Genomic DNA, 20,652 nt, shown 5'->3' with positions numbered 1-20,652 from the left:
TAATTTTACATTGGCTAATTACACTAAAAAAAGTGATGCAACAGATTTGTCATTTATGCTGGTAAAAAAGCATTCCTAGTTTATTTTTTAAGTCTTTACTTCACACAGGAATGTCCAGCCACACACCATGGTTAAAAATCCTTCCCCTGACTGTACTATATGAGCAGTGAAAACATTCTCTTATTTTCCACATGGTTCTCCTGAAAATGAGACTATGAAAACATTCAACTAAGTGAAACCAGGTGGAGAATAAAAGCAAAATCATTTTGTTTTTCTCTGACTCAAACATTCCCTGTGCTCAGGTTGCTGTCCTGGGACCACAGTCCCCCTCTGGCCCTGTCCAGCTGCAGTACAGCCCCTCCCCTGGTACAAGGCAATGCTACACAGGTGATTTCACAATCTCAGGAGTCCCACAAATCAGGCTTGAAGGAGCCTCTGAGATAAACTGTTGTGACTAAAATGTAATTAAACTGACTCTTCAGCACAGCATTTCATACCTCTCACCATATTTAAATACCTGTAATACCCTCTAGGGAACATTCTTGTATGTGAGTATGCATAAAACCTGCTAGAATGCACCACTGCTCAGGCAGCACAAGTAATGTTCAGTGTGTTCCTCCTCTTCAGGTGCCACAGCTGCACCAGCTCGAATTCCAGATAACCTGTGGCATGGACTGTAAAGTGTTCAACTAAATACTTCAAAAATAAAAACAGGGATGAGTTACTCACATGAAGATTTTTTTTTTTAAACAAATCACATACACTTGCTAAAAAAAGAGGTGGATTGCAGCACATAAACTTCTTTTACAGAATTTATTTTTAATGACTTATTCCAGTGAAGAAAATATATTTTTTAGGGGTTTCAATATTCTCTAATACTACAGGAAGGCACTCTACATTGCATGTGGAAATCAACGCTCCCCTCTTGTCTACGATTCAACAAAATGACTTCTGACAACAGTATTCTGTACAGAACATTCTCCCCATGCAATTATTCCAACTTCTGTAGCAGGAATATATGCTAATTGAATGGTAGTTAAATTTCAAAATGAAAATAGTTGTTTCACATTTAGTTGCTGTCAGTGGCATGTCTGTATTAGCCTCATTTATAGACTTTTCGTTGTATAAAACTATATAACAGAAACTATAGAACTATGTAACATTATATGAAACCTTATAATGGATATAACAGAACCCCAAGCTGTGACTGCAAACCAGAATGTGTTTGTTCTCCTACTGCTGCTGGCTCCAAAGAGCTAAGAAGTAAAGGCTGGGAAATGGGGGAAAATCTGACACGGAGGTAACACGGAATGGTCCGGAGGGTGCTTAAAGTCAGTGGGAGTCTGCTGATTTCAAATGTTTTTGAGCTGAAGATTCTCAGAGCAGTACTTTTCAATGACACATCACCATATTAGCTCTGCTCTTCTTCCATGTTCCTCACAGGTCTCATTTTCAAAAAGAAAAACACGTCAACAACTTTCTTGTTATTGAGGACAACAAATTGAGAGCTGTTCTGGGACACGGTGCAGTCAGGAATCTGTATTTTAGCTTGGGGAAACTTCATGGAACTGTTTATATTTATCTAATATGGAAAAACCCCTTTGATACAGCTTACTTTTGCTTAGCAAGCACATCCAGCAGCTCTTTCTCTATGCCTTGGCTGCTCAGTTCATTTAAACTGTAATATCTGTGAACCAGCTTCTCCTCTGTGACCACCACCACTCGAAGCCCGTGCGTGTCTTCTCCCAGCTGACATCCTATAGCTGATGAAACCACCATTTCCAGTCCTTTGTAGGACCCTCCAGCATTCCTGTGGTAATGCCCAGCAAATACAGCTTTAATGCCTGTTAAAGAAAAAAGGGAGAGAGAGCGTGTATTGGGTCAGCAGTTTACAGGTGTCACGTTTACCTTCATTCTTTACATGCAGCATTAAATTAAAACTAAACCGTTTACCTGAACTTGCATTTTGAACAATTAATTAGTAAACAGAAGTAAATAATTCTAATAGTAATAAAAAATTAGTAAAACTTCATTCTGCTCCACCACCTCTGTTGAGGGTTACTGGACTTTGACTTCTTTATGCTCACTGTCATCTCACTACTCCTTTGGCTAGAGAGAAGGAACAGTTCAGAGGCAGCAGATTAAAATTAGGTACCTGCCTAAAGAATGATGCTACTCAAACATGAATTAAAAGGCAAGGATAGTGGAGCTGTATTTGTCAATTAACATGAAGAAGATTCACTAAGGAGAGTTTACCCAAGGCCAGTGACCTTAAGAAAAAGGGCAAGACAAATAAAAAACACACATGAGAAGGTAAGTGGTAATCTTTGCTCAAGACAGATGGAACAGAGCCAGATACAGCAAAGAAATCTAATAAAGCAGAAGAGGTTGTGAGTTATAAGAAGAGGGCAAGAAAGATGAGAGCAGCCAGGAAAGGCGGACACCTGCAAGAAGAGTCCAGCTCAGAATGACATGAATTAACATTTATCTAGTATGGGGTACAAACAAGGCAGGTTTATTCTGATTCCCTCTGTATTTTTAATGACTAAAGGCTGTTCTGTTCTTTTGAAAAAAACCAACATTACTTCTATTTTGGACTGTACTGGAGTAAAAAAATCACTCCCATTATAAACTTGAAAGAAATACATTTGATCTGTGGCAGGAGACAACAATATGCTATTCAGAAAATTTCTGGGTAGGTCTCATGCAAGTAGCATCCCATCTTGGTCAGGGGTAGCAGAAAAGCTAAATGACAAGCAGAAGCAGGTAAAGAGGACACCCATAATTTAAGGCTCTATAATGTATTTTGAAATGCCTGACTGAATCATTGTCTGATTAGCCAAAAGAATGTTTAAAGAAGTCCAACCATTCTTCCCCTTCTCTCAGAACATGATTTTTTTACAAAAAATTTGCAAATGCTGTCTGATTTTGTCCGACTCCTAACGATCCACGTGCCAGGTCTGCATTCCTCCCATCCTCCTCAGTAGCCATGGGATTTTTGCAGAACTTCTGAAACAATTTGACATTAAATGAATCGTGTCATTGTCACCTCCAAACCAGTAATTTCTTCTTTTTTTTCTTCCCTCTTGCAAACACTCTCTACCCACTGCTCACTGCCCTGAATGGCCTTTTGGATTGTCCTTGCAAGTCCAATTCATGCTACCAAACAGATTAAAGAAAAAGTCATTTTGTTGCTAAGTACTTGCCTTTCCTGTCAAAGTTTGCAAACCCATAGGCAGCAGAGTTGGGAATCGAGCTTCTTCCCCAAGAGAGAACGTTCTGTCATGACAGAGCTTTTCATTTCCAGCTGATGCCAAATTCCTTCACCACTGAGCCTTTCTGTGCACTGGCCATAGATGCAGCTGAGCATCACAGTCAACAGCATTCACAGTTTGGTAAAAAAATATTCACCAGCTTTCCTGCCAATTTAAGGTAGTGCAGAATTTATTTTGCATGAAAACGTGGAGGTAGGATAAATAGCTAATTTTACAAACAGGATTTGGGATTATGTTTTGGCATGCTTAGTGTAAGATCCTTGGATTTCAGACTCTCACAGCTTCCTGAAATTGCATTTAATCCTATTTTATACTGTTGCGAAACAGAAAAATTACTGGACCAGATGGCTGAAAACACTGGAAATTCTGTTGTTTATCATCAAGTGCAAAACATTTAAATTAATTTTACATTTTGTTACAGAAAGTGTTTAGAGCTGGTGTTGATTTATGACACTATTAAATGACAATTCAAACATTTTTAAATGCCTCTAAAGGACTTAGGTGTAATTTCTCTACTGAAATACAATAGGTTGTGTGCTCCTCGAGCAAAACGACACTTGATGGTTCCACATAAAGCCTCTGAAAATGTATCAATTTAATACTGAGCGATTCAAAATCCCACTAAGTATTCCCTGAAAACCATGACAGAATGATGAGCAAGCCTGTAATGATACCCAGGGATGGACACTGTGATGACAACCCCAAACTTCATTGGTTACTGCTCATATATTCCAGCAATCTGCCATTCCATGCTTAACACAAAATGTATCACCTGCTTAGTCCTGTTCAAGTGGTGGGCCAGAGGGGGCAATTTGTCAGATACCACAACCTTAAATGACATTTAAAAAAATAAAAAGCCAGCAACAACTGATTTTGCCTTCAGACAGCAGATATTTTATAAGATAGCAGAGGCAATTTAAAGCCAGAGAGCTGTAATGAGGAAAACTGTAACTTCATATGGAAATCCTTATTTCTCTAGCCAGAAAAACCTTCCATGCTTTCTTCTGCAGCAGATTTAGACCTCTTTCACAGTGAATAAATGAAAAGCAAAGTAGGTGAACCCATCTTAAGACAGCTGCCTAACATCAATTCTTTGCTTTTGTGGGAGTTAGCGAAGACTGATATAAAATATATAAACTAGGCTCAAAGTATAGTTAAAAATTAAGCAGCTTGGAAAGCAAAATATAAATTATTCTGCTGTGTGCCTGGGAAGAGCTACACAGGCTTTCATATTTCAAAATCCAAACCCTTTTCAAATAGCAAATGAGTCAAGGTGGAAAACAGAGAATGAGTCATTGTATTGTCCTTCTCAGCTACAACTTGTCTGTTACCCTATTTTAGTGTATCAGTGCTAATTATCCCTGCTCGTGTAACCTACTCATCTCTGCTGAGGGACTTACACTGCAAGGGAGGCAGCAGAACAACTCTGGGAGCTGCTCTGACTCACCTGCAGGAACCCAACAAAACTGGGGAGGATTTTTTAAATCTCGGGACAAACTCAATTAGAAAACCTCAACAGGCAATGGTGGAGTACAGTGGGCTGTGACACAAGGGGCTCTTTGATGGGATTCTGTGCTTTCCAGGTTATTATTTGGGCCCTTAAAATCATAATGCAACAAACATGCTTTACAAGTGATGCTGCAGTCACTTTGGGATGCTCAACTGCTACCACGTTGCAGGTAATTACAGTGACTGTTTGATAGCCTTCTCAGTATTTTCCACTTCTTCTGCAGGCAAGCAAAACCACTTTAGTCTATGAAAAAGTTAGGAAAAAGTAACAATCATAAACGCATAGTGAGGTGCAAACCCATATGACACTCTTTTAGTCACAGAAATAAGTACTTTGCAAGGGAATTAAGTGCTGTCCTTTTACTGGAAGGATCCGTGTCCTAAAGTAGCATCATCCCACCATTCAGAGAATTTAACCTTCGGATTTAAAAGAGAAAAAGAAGCCAAGACTTTATGTCATCATATATGTAAATCAAGCCCTGACTAAGTGCAATTAGAAGGCCAGAGGATACAAAAGTAATAAAACATTTTTAGTTATGCTAAAAATAAAATATATTCCGCTTTTGGAGAATTCAAGGGAAGATTTTCACAAACCCACCCTAGACAGAGACAGACACCAGGGAAAAAGTTTGTCCCACCAATCACGCACCTTTTTTTCTTCTCTGGGAAATACCACAACTTCACTACAATTCCACTGAACATCTGCTAACTGCCTACAGTGAGGAAGGTGTTTTGGTGTGGAGCCCGAGTGAGTTGTAAGCAATGCAACACAATAGTTGAGACCAGCAAGGATGTGATTTAAAACTCCTTTTATCTCCTGGTGGCCGTGAGAGACAGACTCTGCCTAAACAAGCTGGTGTTTATGGTACTGTTCATCCAAATCCCTCATTTTAGCATATGGATGTTATTCAGATCCCAACTGCACCACACAGGTGTTCAGTGCTGGAATGCCCTTGTGGATCCAGCTGCCTCTGCTGGAATTCAGTGTCTGCTTTAAAAAACCTCCCAGGGTAAATTCTGCCCAGACCAGAATTTGCAGGTACCCTATTTCCAGTGCTCGTGTTAGTTCTTATTATTGTTGGTGTGTTACATCCTAAACAAAGAAACAAACAGGTCACTGTTGGGTATTAATAGAAGTCTCACTGATGGTGTTTTGTCTGCAGCAGCACATTTCTGTTCACTCAACTGTATCCCACTCACTTTTGTTAGTTAGCACAAGAAGGAAATCTGAACCAGTCAATGCAATAATTCTAAGATGACAAGCAGGCAATTTACTTTGCTCTTGCTTTTGATCTTTAACATAAAAGGAATCTTAGAGATGTATGCACTCAAATTTAATTTATTCATTTCAGATGTTTTTCAGAAGTAATACTGTCAAGTTGCTAGCAACACCCCCCTTTTTTTTCCCCAAACTCTGAAGAAAGAAGAGTGTCCTGGCTGGCCCCATTTTTATGGCCCCCTTTAATGTATCCTCAGGTCAGTTAAATGCATCCTGCTATACACTAAAAGACACAGTCCCCTCCCACTACAAAAGAAAAAAATAAAAGTAGAGCTGTGATTTAATTCCTGGTCTCTTAAACAGCAGCTGGGAAAAGCATTGATATAAAAGCTGCATGAAATACTAAACAACGTCCAAAGAATGGCACCTTCACAGGCATTTCATTATTTGTTTTTTTATGAAATACATAGTGATTTGAATTTAAATGTGACTGGAGGTTTCACAGTATCCATTAACTAAAAAAAAAACCAGGATCCATTACTGCAAGACATTGTTCATACCTAATGGATTACTCATTAAAGAAAAATGGATTAAAATCAGAATAAAGTAAAGAACTGTGCAGTTACTCAAAAATGAAAGCAAGCAAAATAATCCACATGTGCTGTCTCTGTGATCATCACCTCACATCAGAAGCACCACAAACCGACACGGGATTATGGAGAACCTGCTTGGGAAGAAAGGTCTGAACTGCCAAACGAATTTTTGATCCGAAAGGACTGGAAGGCAGAGATGCACGACGGGCTCCACCCAGTGCCAGGCACCAGGGCTTGCTCTGACTGTTCTTGGATCTTGAAAACACCCAAACCCAACGAGCTTCAGGCCCGCCTACCAAACATGAGGTTTATGAATCAATCAATATGCAAAAAAAAGTCAGTGTCTTTGCAAAAAAAGGTTTAAATACAGGAATTGATTCTGATTTTAGTCATCAAAAGCTGTCCTCCTGCCATGTAATTTACCATCATTTTCTGATCAAGCACAAAATGTCCTTCTTAGTTCTCATCTGACAAAGCTGAATCTGAAAGACAAAAAGATTTACCTTTTCCAAAGATCTGATCATAACTCCTTTTTTCTGATGGAATAATCCATCCCTACTAAAGAATGAAATACCTATTTTGGCTCAAGTTCTGTGAGCCCTGAGCAGCCTATTTGGCATAAATAATTCATGACATAACAACCAACCAAATCACGGATAGTCACCTGAGGACATGTAACACTTACACATGTTGATAAGCCTTGGAGTCTTCGCCAGCTACACCATGAAATGAGTTAATAAACACTTTGGTTTTATGGTAATTCACAGTTTGCACTGTTGCTTTGGGGTTGTAAGGCTACACAGTGGCTTTGGCAAGGCAAGAGGTAAGTGCTGGGGAGGGGAATTCACAGCTCATATAGTTCAGCTGCTACCTTTGCTGCTTCCTGGATGTTCTTTCATAAGCTGAGTCTTTAAAGCACAAATCAATTTTAAGAAAATTTCAAACAAAATTCATCTTTTAATTTGGTTACCTTTTCCCAAGTCAAAACCACGATGCGAACACTTTGCTCATGGTTTCTGCTGCAGACATTTCTCAACAGGAAATTCAAAACCACCTCTGAAGACTTTCCTCCCCCCTCTCATTTCCAGAGTCTGCTTTCTAAATCCAGCTCACCATGTAAGTCATTGCAGGAGCTTTGGCAAGCTCTTGTTGATTTTCATCTTCCTTAGTTCTGGTAAGTTGGACAATTTTTACCAGCATTTCCTGTCTTCTCTTTTTCTCTGGCTTCTCTCTTGCAGCTTTGTGACCCACACCAGCACACTGTCTTAAAACCTGCTTTTCTTACAGAGTGGTTGTAAGAGGGAGTTAAACTGACTCCGTGGCCTAGCAGGGGAAGATGTCTACACAATTATCAATGACAATACACAAGTATCAGATTTGCTCTGGATGCTTCATGGAGAAGACTGAAACAGAAAGTGAAGACCAAGCCAGCCAGGCTCAGGAGCAACTGCCTCTGTACAACCATCACATCCTCCCAGACTGCAGCAGCTCTGATTTAAAAGAGATGATTCTCTGTAACTGGCCATCCCACAGCACTTCTGAGCTCCCAAGCAACCCAAGGCAGAGCAACGTTCTCAAGGAAACTGAGGCCTAAATTCACCACCCTTTTTCAGACCTGGAGATAATGAAAAAGAAGGGAAGAAAACCGTAGCTACCCCAGTTGTTAGCATGCTTTTGATCTTATTTCTGACAAGAACCAGATGAGAAAACAGTTCATTACATAAAAAGAAACTACAACTGAATCTCACACAGAAGGCAGTTGGTCTGTTAGCAGGAGAAACTGAAGTTATTTTACAGAATTTTAAAAGTGCAGCATCTTCTTTGTACAAATTATCATTTACCACCCTTCTGTGGCACCAGGGAAAAGGGTCAGCATGATTTGGACATAACTGCACTGTAAGAGAACAAAGGCATTTAGCTGTGTCTCCTGGATAATTCCCCTGAGAGTGGTAACATCCCAGTCTTAGCTTATTGTGCAGCTGCAGTCCCCTAATTCCCAGACTTCTGGTACTCTACTGTTGTTTTCCGTAGAGTAGAAAAATGTAAGGACATGGAAGACTGGGCATGTTTTCAACTCAATTTGGGGCAGGAAAGAAAGGGGACTATGGCCTGCCTTCTCTATATGGACCAACATACAGCCACATCCTTTTAATTAGTGTTTTGACCAGCCTTTCTCTTTAAGGAGTAGTTAAGTCATTATAAAATATCTCTGTTATAAACATGAAATGCTAGGCAAATCATCTTTTTCCTTTATTAAGGTATATTCTATACCAATGCAACAGTAAGATTTTGTGAAATATATCTCTTTTCCTAACTTCTTGAAAAATTTGATGTTTCCTAGTTTAACTCAAGAAATACAGCTCAAGCCCCAATCTCAAGGGAAATCTAGTTGCAACGATTACAGAAATCCAAATAGGTTAAAACAGGATGGAAAATAATGTACCCATGTTTAACCTGAAATATAATAAAAAATAATGAAGAAACATGCACCTAGAAAACAATTTTTCTCACACAATCAGATGATATTGGGCTGGAAGTGAGACTTGAACTAGTTTAAATTCCAGGGGTGTCTGACTCCAGTTTCTGTAACTACACTTACTTCCATGGCTTGAATCCCAAACCCCCTGAATTCAGAAGTTGTTTTCCAGCTCTAGTTCCTAATGTACAAAATCCATTTCTGAGGCAGGTTTGCTGTGTTCAGGTTTGCTGGACTGGCCTTGCCTCGGCTGGAAATCAAACTGCTCAACCCAGCACCATGGACAGTGTAAAAATATAGGAAGAAAATTACCACTATAAAAATAAACCAAAGAAAAGCAAGCAGATTTTCCAAATTAGGAGGAGAATGCCTGGAATAATCAGCATAGGCAATCAGTAGCATGCTTTATTTAGACTGAGCCTTCAATTAAATAAATGCTTTTCTCAGCAAAAGCAAATGAGACTGTAAAAGAAGGAGAAGGCTAAATTAGTGCAATATGAATGACATAATAAATATGTAATGGGTACAGTACAGACCTTGCTTCTCTTCCCATGCACTCGGTAGAGAATTTTGGGAAAAAAAAGTGGTTCTGACTGAGCAGTGAAATTTATCACATGGGCCAGATTATCACCCTTTAAGTGCTGATTAATGAGCTATTTTTTACAGTAATGGCAGACAGGAATCCATGTTCACTGCATTTCATTTACAGACTGATGGCTCTCCATCCAGACTGCAGGGGAAGTTCAAAGCAAACAAAAGGAGGCATTCCTTCACAGAGCTGTGAAACATGAAACTCCCTCCCATAGACCTTTGTGAAAGCAGTTTTCACAGAACAACTGATCAAATCTATAGAGTAATCACTAAATTGCACTATATTGGTAACATTAATATGATGCAGTAAGTCCCTGAAAGAAAAATTGTTGGAGGTGGGAAGAGGACTTGAAAGAAATACCTTTATTATGCACTTTTCTGTCCTGTGCTCTTCACAAGGATTTGGGGTCGTCATTCTGGTCTAATTACTCTGCTTTTATGTTAGCTGTTCAAGTTTAATGATAAAATTAGATTTTAAATAGAATTATGTTTATCCAAAAATCACAGATTCACTACACAAACCTCTTGCTCAATCAAGAACTGAAGAAAGAGGATATACAAGAAAAAGCTGATCCTGTATGTATTTGTCCCTAGAACTGCAGGAGAGAGAGAGAGGAGCAGTAGTAGAGCCAAAATGGAAGCAAGAGGAGGAGAAGCAGTTCTGTAAAGAAATAAAATTGTATTGAGTGAAAAACCTGAATGTTATCAACACTCTTGTGCCCTTTCATCATTTTCATAGACAGGAGAACAAAGTAAGTATCCAGGCACAGGGAGATGCTACTATGAGATATGTGTGTACACCCACACACATGGAAGAGTAGAAGGGTATTTTTTAAAAGGCAGTGTTTCTGGCAAATACAACCATTTAAGTCACATGGATAAATTGATCTTGAACATTCTCCCTAGAGTATCAGACACAAACTGGCTTCTCTTTCTTCCTTTCACTTGCAGCATACAGCTGCTGTCTGAAGTGCTGAACAATGTGCTCAGTTCAAGAGTAATACCTGCTCTCAGAACAATTTTGCTCTCCAAAATGCTCTTTCAGCTTCCCTACAAGAGCCCACATTAACCATTGGCATTTTTTGCTGTGCCTTTTTTCTCCCCTGGGCACGTGGTTTACCTCATCTTTTCAAGACTCCAGTGCTACAAACTGAATGATAATATTTAGTAGTCTTTGAAAACAAAATCTCTTGAGTGGAATAGAATCGATTTTATCTCACTGCAATTTGAGAGTGCTCCCATCGCCTCATCTGCTGAGCAGGTGCTGCAGCAGCAAACAAAGATGTGAAAGCATCAGTCACAGCACTGCTACCAGAACTGCTCAGTGCTCAGGCACTTCTCAGACCTGTTATCCAAAAAAAACCCCTGGCAGTTTCCCACCAGTGGAGCTCCAGTAGTAGGAAATAGTCCCACTGGTCAGTGTTGCATCAGGAGTTTGATGCAGTTGGTGGTCAGTGGGTCTGTGTAAGTGGGAGACAAGATATGATTTTACAAAGTATATCTATGTCAAAAGTATCTTTAGATAGGACAATACTAAACAGAGCTATACAGAAAAGGATTTTAGTGTCACTTGTTTTTCCTGTATAATCAGAGGAAAAACAACAGGCACAGCCAGAGGGTGATTCCACATCACCTAATTAGAGCACTGGTCTAAATCACCCTTTTGAGGTGCTGTCTGGAGAAGGTCACCCTGTCTTTCAAGTCAGGTTTTGTGGATGCCTCTGGTGACCTTTCAGGGGAATTTACTTCCTGGTTTTGCTACTTTTTCCATTTGAAAGTGAAGCTTTCTCAGTGACCTGACACAAACCCTAAAGAATGCTCTGGATTGCTGTGTGCTCTAAGGATCAAAAAGAAGTTTTAGACCAGTGGATAAAACCGATTTCAAACATTTATCCCAGAAAAATATTATCTAATGTCCTTACAGAGGATATGCATTTTGTACTTACTGCTGAATTTCTGAAAAAACCCCAACTATGCCTACATGTATCTAGATTACATCACCATACCTGAGGAATGGTCCTAAAACCTGCTGTTCTCACACAGTGATATAGAAAATAACGAATTTGGTCACTCAACCTATACCAAAAGAGCATAATTGCAACACTGAAAGAGGTTGATCTAAATTACTGAAGTTGAGAGTCTTTAAATTATCTTAAACACTGACACATAAGCACTGAGATTACTCACTCAGTGCATGGGCTTTGCCAAAATCAAGGTCTCAATGGCAGGAAGAAGAAAATATTACTCCCCTGTCAACTTTGATTACACAACAAAGAAAATAATGAAACATAGCATATGTTGTCTGGTAAATTTTAGAAACAACAGCTTTCAGCACTTCATGCTTTAACTTTGTGCTCAAATATATCTCAGCTGTGGATGTTCTTCTTCCTTTAACACTGCTCTCCTGTCACAACATTTCTAAGAGGAGAATGTAGATATCACACTCTTTTAATGAGTAAAGGTGTTAGAAGTTACAGCACCTACAGTGACAAATATAATAAAAAACCATGCCATTTAATAAAGTTAGGTTGTTATTTTTGCCCCTATGGACATATTAAGTATTTTTAACCACATCTGAAAAATTGCTTTGAAGACATTTGGATGAATATAAAACTTTTAATTAAGAGAAGTTGAAGACTGCAGGGAATTTCCTTCTGCATTTTCTACCTATTGTCTAGTGATTCTATTCTGGATGCAAAATCTCTCAGCTAGACAGACCACCTATACTCTTCATCTAACTTTGAAACAAAAAGTCTTTTTTCAACTTTGTTGGTGAAAAACCAGCTATTAATTTAGGTTTTATTCAACAGAGCTCTTAAACAAGTTCAGACATTTGCTTAAATGTTCTAGTTCATTTGGGCCATTAAGAACATCTATTACTATATTGTATTAAGTAATGTAAGTAATGTTCAGCATGTCAGTGATGGTTCTCAGGACAAAAAGTCTTTAAAAGATTGTCTACAGCTCACCAAAAATACCCATCCTTTTCAGGTCATAGAAAAAAAATCTTTAACATCCTAAGAAGATTTTACTGGAATGAGATATGTAAGAACAAGCAGGTCTTCTATTACATAAACTGCTTAATTTGAAAGCTAAAATGTTTATCAAAGACACAGGACATGCAGACCACCAGATATGTGGCTAGACTACTACCACTTCTTTATTTTCCCTACAATGCTCTGAGGAAACCTATTTCTATCAGCACTGTAAAGTCCTTGAGAGCTGAATATGCATTTCATGCAGCAGGCGAGTGACTCCAGCAGATCTTACAGCTGAGAACGTCAGGTCAGCTCTTTCACAGTTCCTGCACACAGGTTTTTTCTGCACTTACCTTCTCCATGTGGAGAAGAAAGAGCTTTGACAACTCAGGCTAAACTTGCAGAAGTTATACAAATAGACTTTCACAAACGTATCTTCACTTAAATGATAAACTCTGCCCTCAACTGAGTTGGTTTTCACAGTGACCGAAAAGACATTTTCAAGGTCAGTCCCCGGTACAATGCATTTAAAGAAAAATTGGGCTACTAGGATTTCTTAGACATGCAGCTTACAAGTATGGCTTAACTTTGCATAGTAGTAATGCATATTTACAAGTGCCAGATTTTCAATTTATAAATATTTATCATAAGGACATGATTTTATCTTTAATTAGCCCAACTGTTAAGGACACTTCTAATGTGAGAAATGTAATTCAGTATTTCGTACCAGATGTAGCCTCTACAGCTAGTCTTTTATCTCTGCTTGTAATGAGCAGATACTTAAACCAAAACCATTATGTAATCTGTAAGAGATTAGATGAGAATAACTACAGATGACATGGGCTTTGAATTTCATATCAGAATTTCCTGAAGTTGCATACTCACTTTAAAGCACCTGTGCAATATCACCATTCTGTAAGTATGTGATTATTTCCTACACATATTCATATAAATTTCTTTGTTCACACAAAGACCTGAATTTCTACACTGTCCTTCCTTTCCTGTCTCTCTCTAACCCAGTGAGTGATGGCTCTGTGTTTGACACTTCCAGAAAAAGTACAAATGTGAAAACTGGGATAGTTTCAGGTCTGATCCTGGGTTATCAACACTGAAACATGATGCCCATCTAATAACTTGCATTGCCAAACACAGCAACCCCTAAAACTGAAATTTTATGTAATTACATAACAAACCTTTGGAGTCCTTAGAAATACTGAAACAGCAACAGCAACAAAGCAGAAGGAAGAAAGGACTGGTGACAGGTTGGGGGAAGACGAATAGTGGCAGTCTGGTGGACTCATAAAAAGGCAGATTGACTTTGTTTTTCCAGAATAAACAGTTTACCAAATTTCTAAATTAACTGCTATAAGGGGTTAACCTTCTTACACTGAAAATCATAATTAAAACAACAAAACCAAGCAAAGTAGCCTGGGATTTCATTAGCAATATTCTGTGTTTTAATCCTCCAAGAACATATGAAGTGAACTGTGGGAAAACCAATTTTATGGCCAATGATATGCTGAAATGGATTGTTCTGTGGCAGAGGTTCAGAGAGCAGGTGTGTCCTTGCACATCTGTGCATCTGTCCCACCATGCCAACTCCTCTGGGCAATCCACTGATACCACTCTGTGGTCTCACAAAGGCCGTTCTTCAACTGAATAATGAAAGCCCACCTGTTACTAAGGAAACTCTGAGCCAACTTTTGATTCAGCTCATTTTTCTCAGCAGTCTGAGTCCCACTGAGCTGCCTGTTCTCTGTATTCATTTCATTAGCAAACTGTTTGATTATTGGATTGTGAATATCACCTATTGACTCACTGGACAAAAGAGCAAGCAGAAGTGTTTAAACACATTCATTAGGGAACCAAACAACGAGCTGGATCACAATGGGAAATGACAGGAGGAGCAGAAAGGTGGCACAGAAAGGAGTTTGGGAATTTCTTCCATAGAGTTGCTGGCTTCTCCTTTTGGCTTTCCCCCATCATTTGAGGCCTAGCCAACTTTTGGTTAAGCCTCTGTACACAGGTTTGGAGAATCAGTCTGAAAGACCCTTCTGGGAAACATGATAATGTAACAACAACGTTACAATGACAGTTTTGCACAACTTCTTTTACCTCTTGATCAATTATATTCCCAGTACTGAGTGTTGCCAAATGTTAGAAAAACATCTGGATGACAGAAAGCTGTAGAACAGAACTGCCTTGGTTTCCACATTAATGCTGATTTCCTGGGACACGCCCCCTGAACTAGGATTTGATTTAGTCCACAGTACACAGGCAGTCACAGAACTGCCCGACCTTCCAACAGCAATACTTCCACTGTATTAACACTGGCACAAAAATTAAAAAAGATATTATGAGGTATTCTCAGCATGTCTCCTCATGGGGAAAAAAACCACTTGTAAATCTTGAATCTGCAAATATATCAGTGCCCTGGAGAGCCCTCAGATAGCTGTGAATTTTGGCCCTGCTGATTGGAAACAGCAGGAGATTCAGAGCTTGGAAATCAGGCTGACTTTGGATGAGTCCATGCTTAACAATTATATGGTAAATTAGGAACAATATCATAAAAAATGTGCATTGTTCAGTAATCCAAATAATGTGCTCTCTTATAGATACAGAGAAAATGACACTGATGCAGCGATGGCAGGAAATTTTGAGGGACTAGCACACTCCAGGAACATGAAGGCAATTAAGTGAAAACAATGGGAACAGTGTGGAGGAGTAGCTGGGTACTGTGTCTGTCTCCATGGCATTCAAGTGGCACCAGACAAAGCTCAGGGATTTGGCACAATGTACTTGTTTAGCACATGTTCCACCTGCCCTTCATCCCAGAGGTGGCCCCTATTAGCAATGGATATGCAAAGGATTGATTTTAGCAGAGCAAGACTTGTTTTAACACTGAATATATCTGGAGTGCATTGCACTCTTGGTTTAAAATTGGCTCAGTGTGGGAGAAAGCAACCTCCAAGGTAATTCTGAATTCTGTTTCCATGTTTTATGTAAAACATAAATTCTGTATTTTTCTCCTACAGTAATACCTGATCTACCACTCTGCAGGCAGGAAAAACTCAGGTTGCCTTATAACTGCAAAATGGAACCCTTGTTAAAGAATTTTTCATGCTTAGCTTTTTACTTATCACTCAAAGTTTTAAATTTTGTTTGGTTCTTTTTTCAGGTGACGAGATTCAGTCAATAATTTTGATCGGTGGGGAACAATGAGGCTCACAAGCAGTATCTAACATTCCTTGAAAACAGGACCATTTAAGTTAAATGCATTTTGTCTGGCAGCTGAGCCATTAACAATTTGAAACAAAAATTAAAGAATAGGAAAGTTTGAGAAAATACCTGCTTTATGAAACTTTTCCATTATTTCTTCACGAACTGATTTCTCCAAGTTGAAATAACCGTGGTCTTCATCGGGTGTACTCAGAAACAGAGGGATGTGCTGAAATACAATTATGTGCTTGCATTTCTGCTTTTCAGCAACAGCCAGCTGCTCATCCAGCCACACATCCTGGGCTTGCTTCAACTCAGGGCATTGGGAAGAATCAAAGAATAACTGAGAATTCAGCACAAGAAAGAAAACACCTCCAACCCAAAAGCTGAAGTAGTCATCTCCCCAGTTCTTGCAGTAATCATCTATTGTTTCTCTTGTTGGAGAATTCCCAACATCGTGATTCCCACTGACAAACACCAGTGGTATGTCCTGGTCAGTGTTCTTCAGAACATTCTTTAAATCTTGCACTTGGTTTTTTCTCCATAGGGTTCCTAAAGAAAAAAAACAACCACAAAACATTTGAGTATTCCTGTTATCTTTTCCCACCCTCACTGCTGGCTTTTGTTTATGGAACTATGCATAGTAAGAAAATATCCTCTATTAGATGTGATCATGAATGCATTTTCACTTTAATGTTTGTATCCACTCAGCCCTTTCCCCCCTGATCAAGTCCTCAACCATTTCCAGCAGCTTGCCTGAAGGCAGGCCCTGGCCAGGAACCAACACCCGGCACAGCAGCGGGTGATGCCACAGTCACGGTTTTACACCAAGAGCTTCATCAAGATGATTTTTTTCATCTCTATACTGATGACGTGCTGAAAAAATACAGCAATTTTGGATAGTGTAACAGCACAAGGGTAAAAACCAGGTCAACTTTTGGTTTATATTTATGGCTGTGCAAAGGAATAAAAGGTTGTTGGGTTTGTTATTTTTTTCCTTTTTTTTTTCTCCTTACAAAAACTACTTTAACAGCAAAAATATAATTAGTGTCTTGTGGTGACTTATTCATATGATGAGTCTCTTTTAATAATAAGCATGCCATTAATTTCAAAGAAAGGCAATTGTGTACTTTGCTAGTTTTTCCTGCATCTCTGCCTTTAGATTAATATGCAAACCATACAGTTACTCTTCTGGTTGTCAGAAATTTGTCCCTGTCTAGGAAAATTTATCTTATTGCCAGATTAATTTACAATCACTGAAAAAAATTTAAAAAGGATTTTTTGAAAAAAACCCAGCTATTTTATTCTAATGACAATAGATGTTTTGTTAGGTTTTCTAAAGACTAATCTTTAATTAGATGCCATGGATACATTTATTATTTGTGAATTAAACAAACACATATAAATTATATTTTGTCCTGCAATACATAACATATATCTAGCACAGGTCCATTTCACAAATAAAAACTGCATTTTTTAACCAAGAAGCTGTAACAGGATTTTTACAAAAACTCTGAACTCAGGTTTCTAACACACACTTGCACACAGGTCTCTGCAAATCAATCATCAGGTACTTTTAAATTCTGTTCTATTCCTGTGACTACACATATATATTATACACAGAAATGTATAAAGGGGTTCCTGTACTGTGAGATAAAAGCTTTTTTTCACCATTTCTTCAAAATACTTATGTTGACAAACACTGAGCCTTAGTAACTATTACCAACAAATATTTTGATTCTTCCACATATTCTACAGATACAGGTTAAAGTATCATCTGATTGCTGGTACTAGAATTCTACAGCTTTAGAAAAACACTGGGAAAAAAACACATTAAAGCTAAATTATGGCTACATGTGAAGACAGATGTGAGATTGGATATGAGGTCCATAAAGTCAAAATCCACAACTCTCTTGTGTTTAACTGCTGCATGGGGTAGAAAGTTATTGTAGGGAAGTCTTTGAGTAAGTTGAGAAATACAGGCATATGATACCTGGAGAGTCTAGAAAGCAGTGGACTTCCTAGAAAAATGGTCTGGGAAAGTAGATCACTTTTTGGGACATATTAATGTAGCAGGACTGTGGTCAGTTTAGGTTAATCCTAAATTAATCCCAGAAAAAGCAGGGCAAATGACACCTCATGTTACCTGGAGAAGCTGCACTTTACAAAATAACCACCAGAAATTCCAACAGACCTGGCACGCTGCTGTCCCTGGGGTAGGGAACCTGGCTGAGACTGCTGCTTTTCCTGCCACTTTCCTATGCAAAGAGTTGGAAATTTCGAGCTCTAAATGTGGAAATGTTTGGGGAAGAAGGGTGGGGAAACGCGAGGGGGGGAGGCTCTGTAGATCTATGTAAACACATTACACCATGTTAAACTCCCTGCTATCACTTTGGGAAATTTAGCTAACAGTTGCAGAGTATAAAGACATTTATGCATAAGTTACAGAAATAATTTGCAGAATTATGTATACCTCTTCCCAGCGGTGAAATTCAAGCTCTAGAGACTAACACTTAGATTAGATTTCTCGACAGCAGGGCACTGATTCTCTCATTTAATGCAATATTATTTCTATAGCAACAGAGAAACATATTCAGTGTTTTATTGCAGAAAACAGATTGCTTGAAACGGAAAACAAGGTCTCTGCCCAAGAGCCCAGGAAATCATACTAAGTAAAGATTGTTTTGGAACAACTGTATCTTGGCTTGACCTCTTCTTGGTAGAAGGTCAAAAAAACTTCAAAAGAAGAGAAACCCAGGGAGAGAAAGGTGGGAAAAGGTGGAGTGATGTCTCAGCACCCCTTGGTGTAGTGGTGGAGAGGAAGGGCTGGACTGCCACTAACCCTGTTGCACAGCCACAAGAGCCCTCCTGAGGGTACCTCCCTCTGAATTTGTAATAGATAGAGAAGGTAATCAAAGTGGTAAAGGAGGAAGCCACTAGAAAACTACAGTGGTCACTGTCACAGCATAAAAAATATCCCTTTAATCTCTACCAGGCACAGAGCTGGCTGTAACAGTTAATTATTCCAATTATTATGAAGAACATTTCTATTTGATGACATGCATTATTTTAGCTTAGATGGAGGTTTGTTGTAGGTGAATGGGGAAATAATACAGTGCTGAGAGGCAATGTAGAAAAACAGTTTGGGAAGCGACAGGGTAGATGCAACTGAAATAAATTTCTGTGCTGTTTATCCTGGCATCATGTGCAGTGACATTTTTAAATCCCAGGCTACAATTTTCTGTCTTTATGTCAGGCTGTGTAAATAAAGTCTTGCCCTGAGATAAATGAATTCGCAAATTAATAGCCCATAAAGGGCAGTTTGGCTTTTATAAAAACATGAAAGTGAGAACTGTTGCTAGTGCAGCTGTGCACAATTTTCCACAGCTTCCCAGTCTATCATGTCTGAAAGCTGAGGGATGTGAACAGGAGCAGAAAGGTGCAATGTCAAAGTGTCTGTTGCAGAACATCTCTCTGTTGTGTATCACTGTCTGCCTAAACACTTCCAGTGTTCCTTCTGCATTGCTTAAAGGAGTCAAGACAACCAGCCTTCACATGCTGAAAGAGCAGATTTCAAGCAAGTACTTCACTGAATTTGGCTTCAGTCAGCAGAAGGAGAATTCACCGATCATTCTGCCAAAGAAATAATCCTTTAGCCACTAATCTTTAGTTACAGTTTACTGCAGTATTCCACAGTATACTGCACCTCTATAAGAAAGTGGGTTTGGTTTTTGTAAGGCTCTAGCTCTTAAAAACAACTTAAAAGCACTGTTTACCCCCAAACTGTATCTCTGCATGGCATGCTGACTGCAAGTTTTGTATGAGGCAACTCTTCCCTTACAGTGACCTCCACCAACATTGCAACTTTTCCTCCAGAAGTATTCCAGATGAAAAATTACCAATAAGTTCACAGTAGCACCAGTTTTTCTACTGATATGGATCAGATGAGGGAAAGGGAGAAGTTATAATGGTATGATGAGTTGGTACCCCAACTTCTGTGTTGATGTGAGAAGTCTAAGTCCTCCCCCAAGGCAGGAGAAGCCTTTAGGATGAAACAACCCAAGACATCTTCAGCCAACTTAACGACACGTAAAAATATAGCACAATCACTTCCTGGATTTCTAAATTAATCAGAATTTTTATGTATCTTAAAAGTGTCCCAAACTTGAAGGGAACACGTAATTTTTAATGAAAAGTACAAATTTTCCGTTTGAAAAAGAAAAAAAGAAAATTAACTTTTATGTGAGCAACACTCCCCAAAACCTCTGATATGAAAATGTTTAACCCAAGAGACTGATTATCAAAGAACAAGGAAGAAAGAGCTAAATTGCAGATGAAAATACTATACAAAATATCAGATAGAAATAGTACCTGAATTTGATAAAAGCAAAATAGAAAGTGTCAAAACACCACCAAAGAAACCTGTTCCTTCTGTAATTTATGATGATATCAGGAGAATTACTCTGACATCATCAAAGACAAGTAATTCTTGTTCAAAGCAATCACATGACTGTTATAAATAACCCACAGAAGGATTTGGGTATTTTTCTGGGCCTTACTGGGCCTTTCTGGGCCTCTTTGCTTTAATCAAAGAGTCTAATTGTTCTGAGCACTTCCCTGTTCTTCGGGTATTTGTCCTTTTTTTGGTGTGTTTTCATCACTGTCTGCAGTTGCCCTACTCCTTTTGCACGCCATTTGGAAGATTTTCCCTAGCACTATTCCCTAAATTTCCAGGGAGGAGGGGAGTCCAAGGTTATATTCACAGCTCTTTCTGTAAGTACCTTCACTGGAG

At 38.9% G+C, this 20,652-nt stretch overlaps 1 protein-coding gene across 6 annotated transcripts in view; it reads right to left on the bottom strand.

Annotated features, from left to right (window-relative positions):
* Window positions 1-799: 799 nt before the first annotated feature.
* Window positions 800-20,652, bottom strand: part of CPPED1 (calcineurin like phosphoesterase domain containing 1) — a 41,038-nt gene continuing 21,185 nt past the window's right edge. For 5 of the 6 annotated variants that reach the window (XM_017808998.1, XM_017808997.1, XM_017809002.1 and 2 more), the window contains exons 3-4: window positions 15,990-16,412; window positions 800-1,844 (exon numbers count right to left, since the gene is read on the bottom strand). In XM_017808998.1, the coding sequence (XP_017664487.1) occupies window positions 1,612-1,844; window positions 15,990-16,412 (656 nt within the window). In that variant the 3' untranslated portion in view covers window positions 800-1,611. The remainder of the gene's footprint in view (window positions 1,845-15,989; window positions 16,413-20,652) is intronic. The other variant, XM_017809003.1, reaches the window with a different exon arrangement.

Source organism: Lepidothrix coronata, unplaced genomic scaffold (genome assembly GCF_001604755.1).
Source record: "Lepidothrix coronata isolate B3197 unplaced genomic scaffold, Lepidothrix_coronata-1.0 Scaffold24, whole genome shotgun sequence".
Lineage (NCBI taxonomy): Eukaryota > Metazoa > Chordata > Aves > Passeriformes > Pipridae > Lepidothrix > Lepidothrix coronata.
Note: the sequence above shows the minus strand (reverse complement) of the source record. Positions and strands in the feature narration are given on the sequence as shown.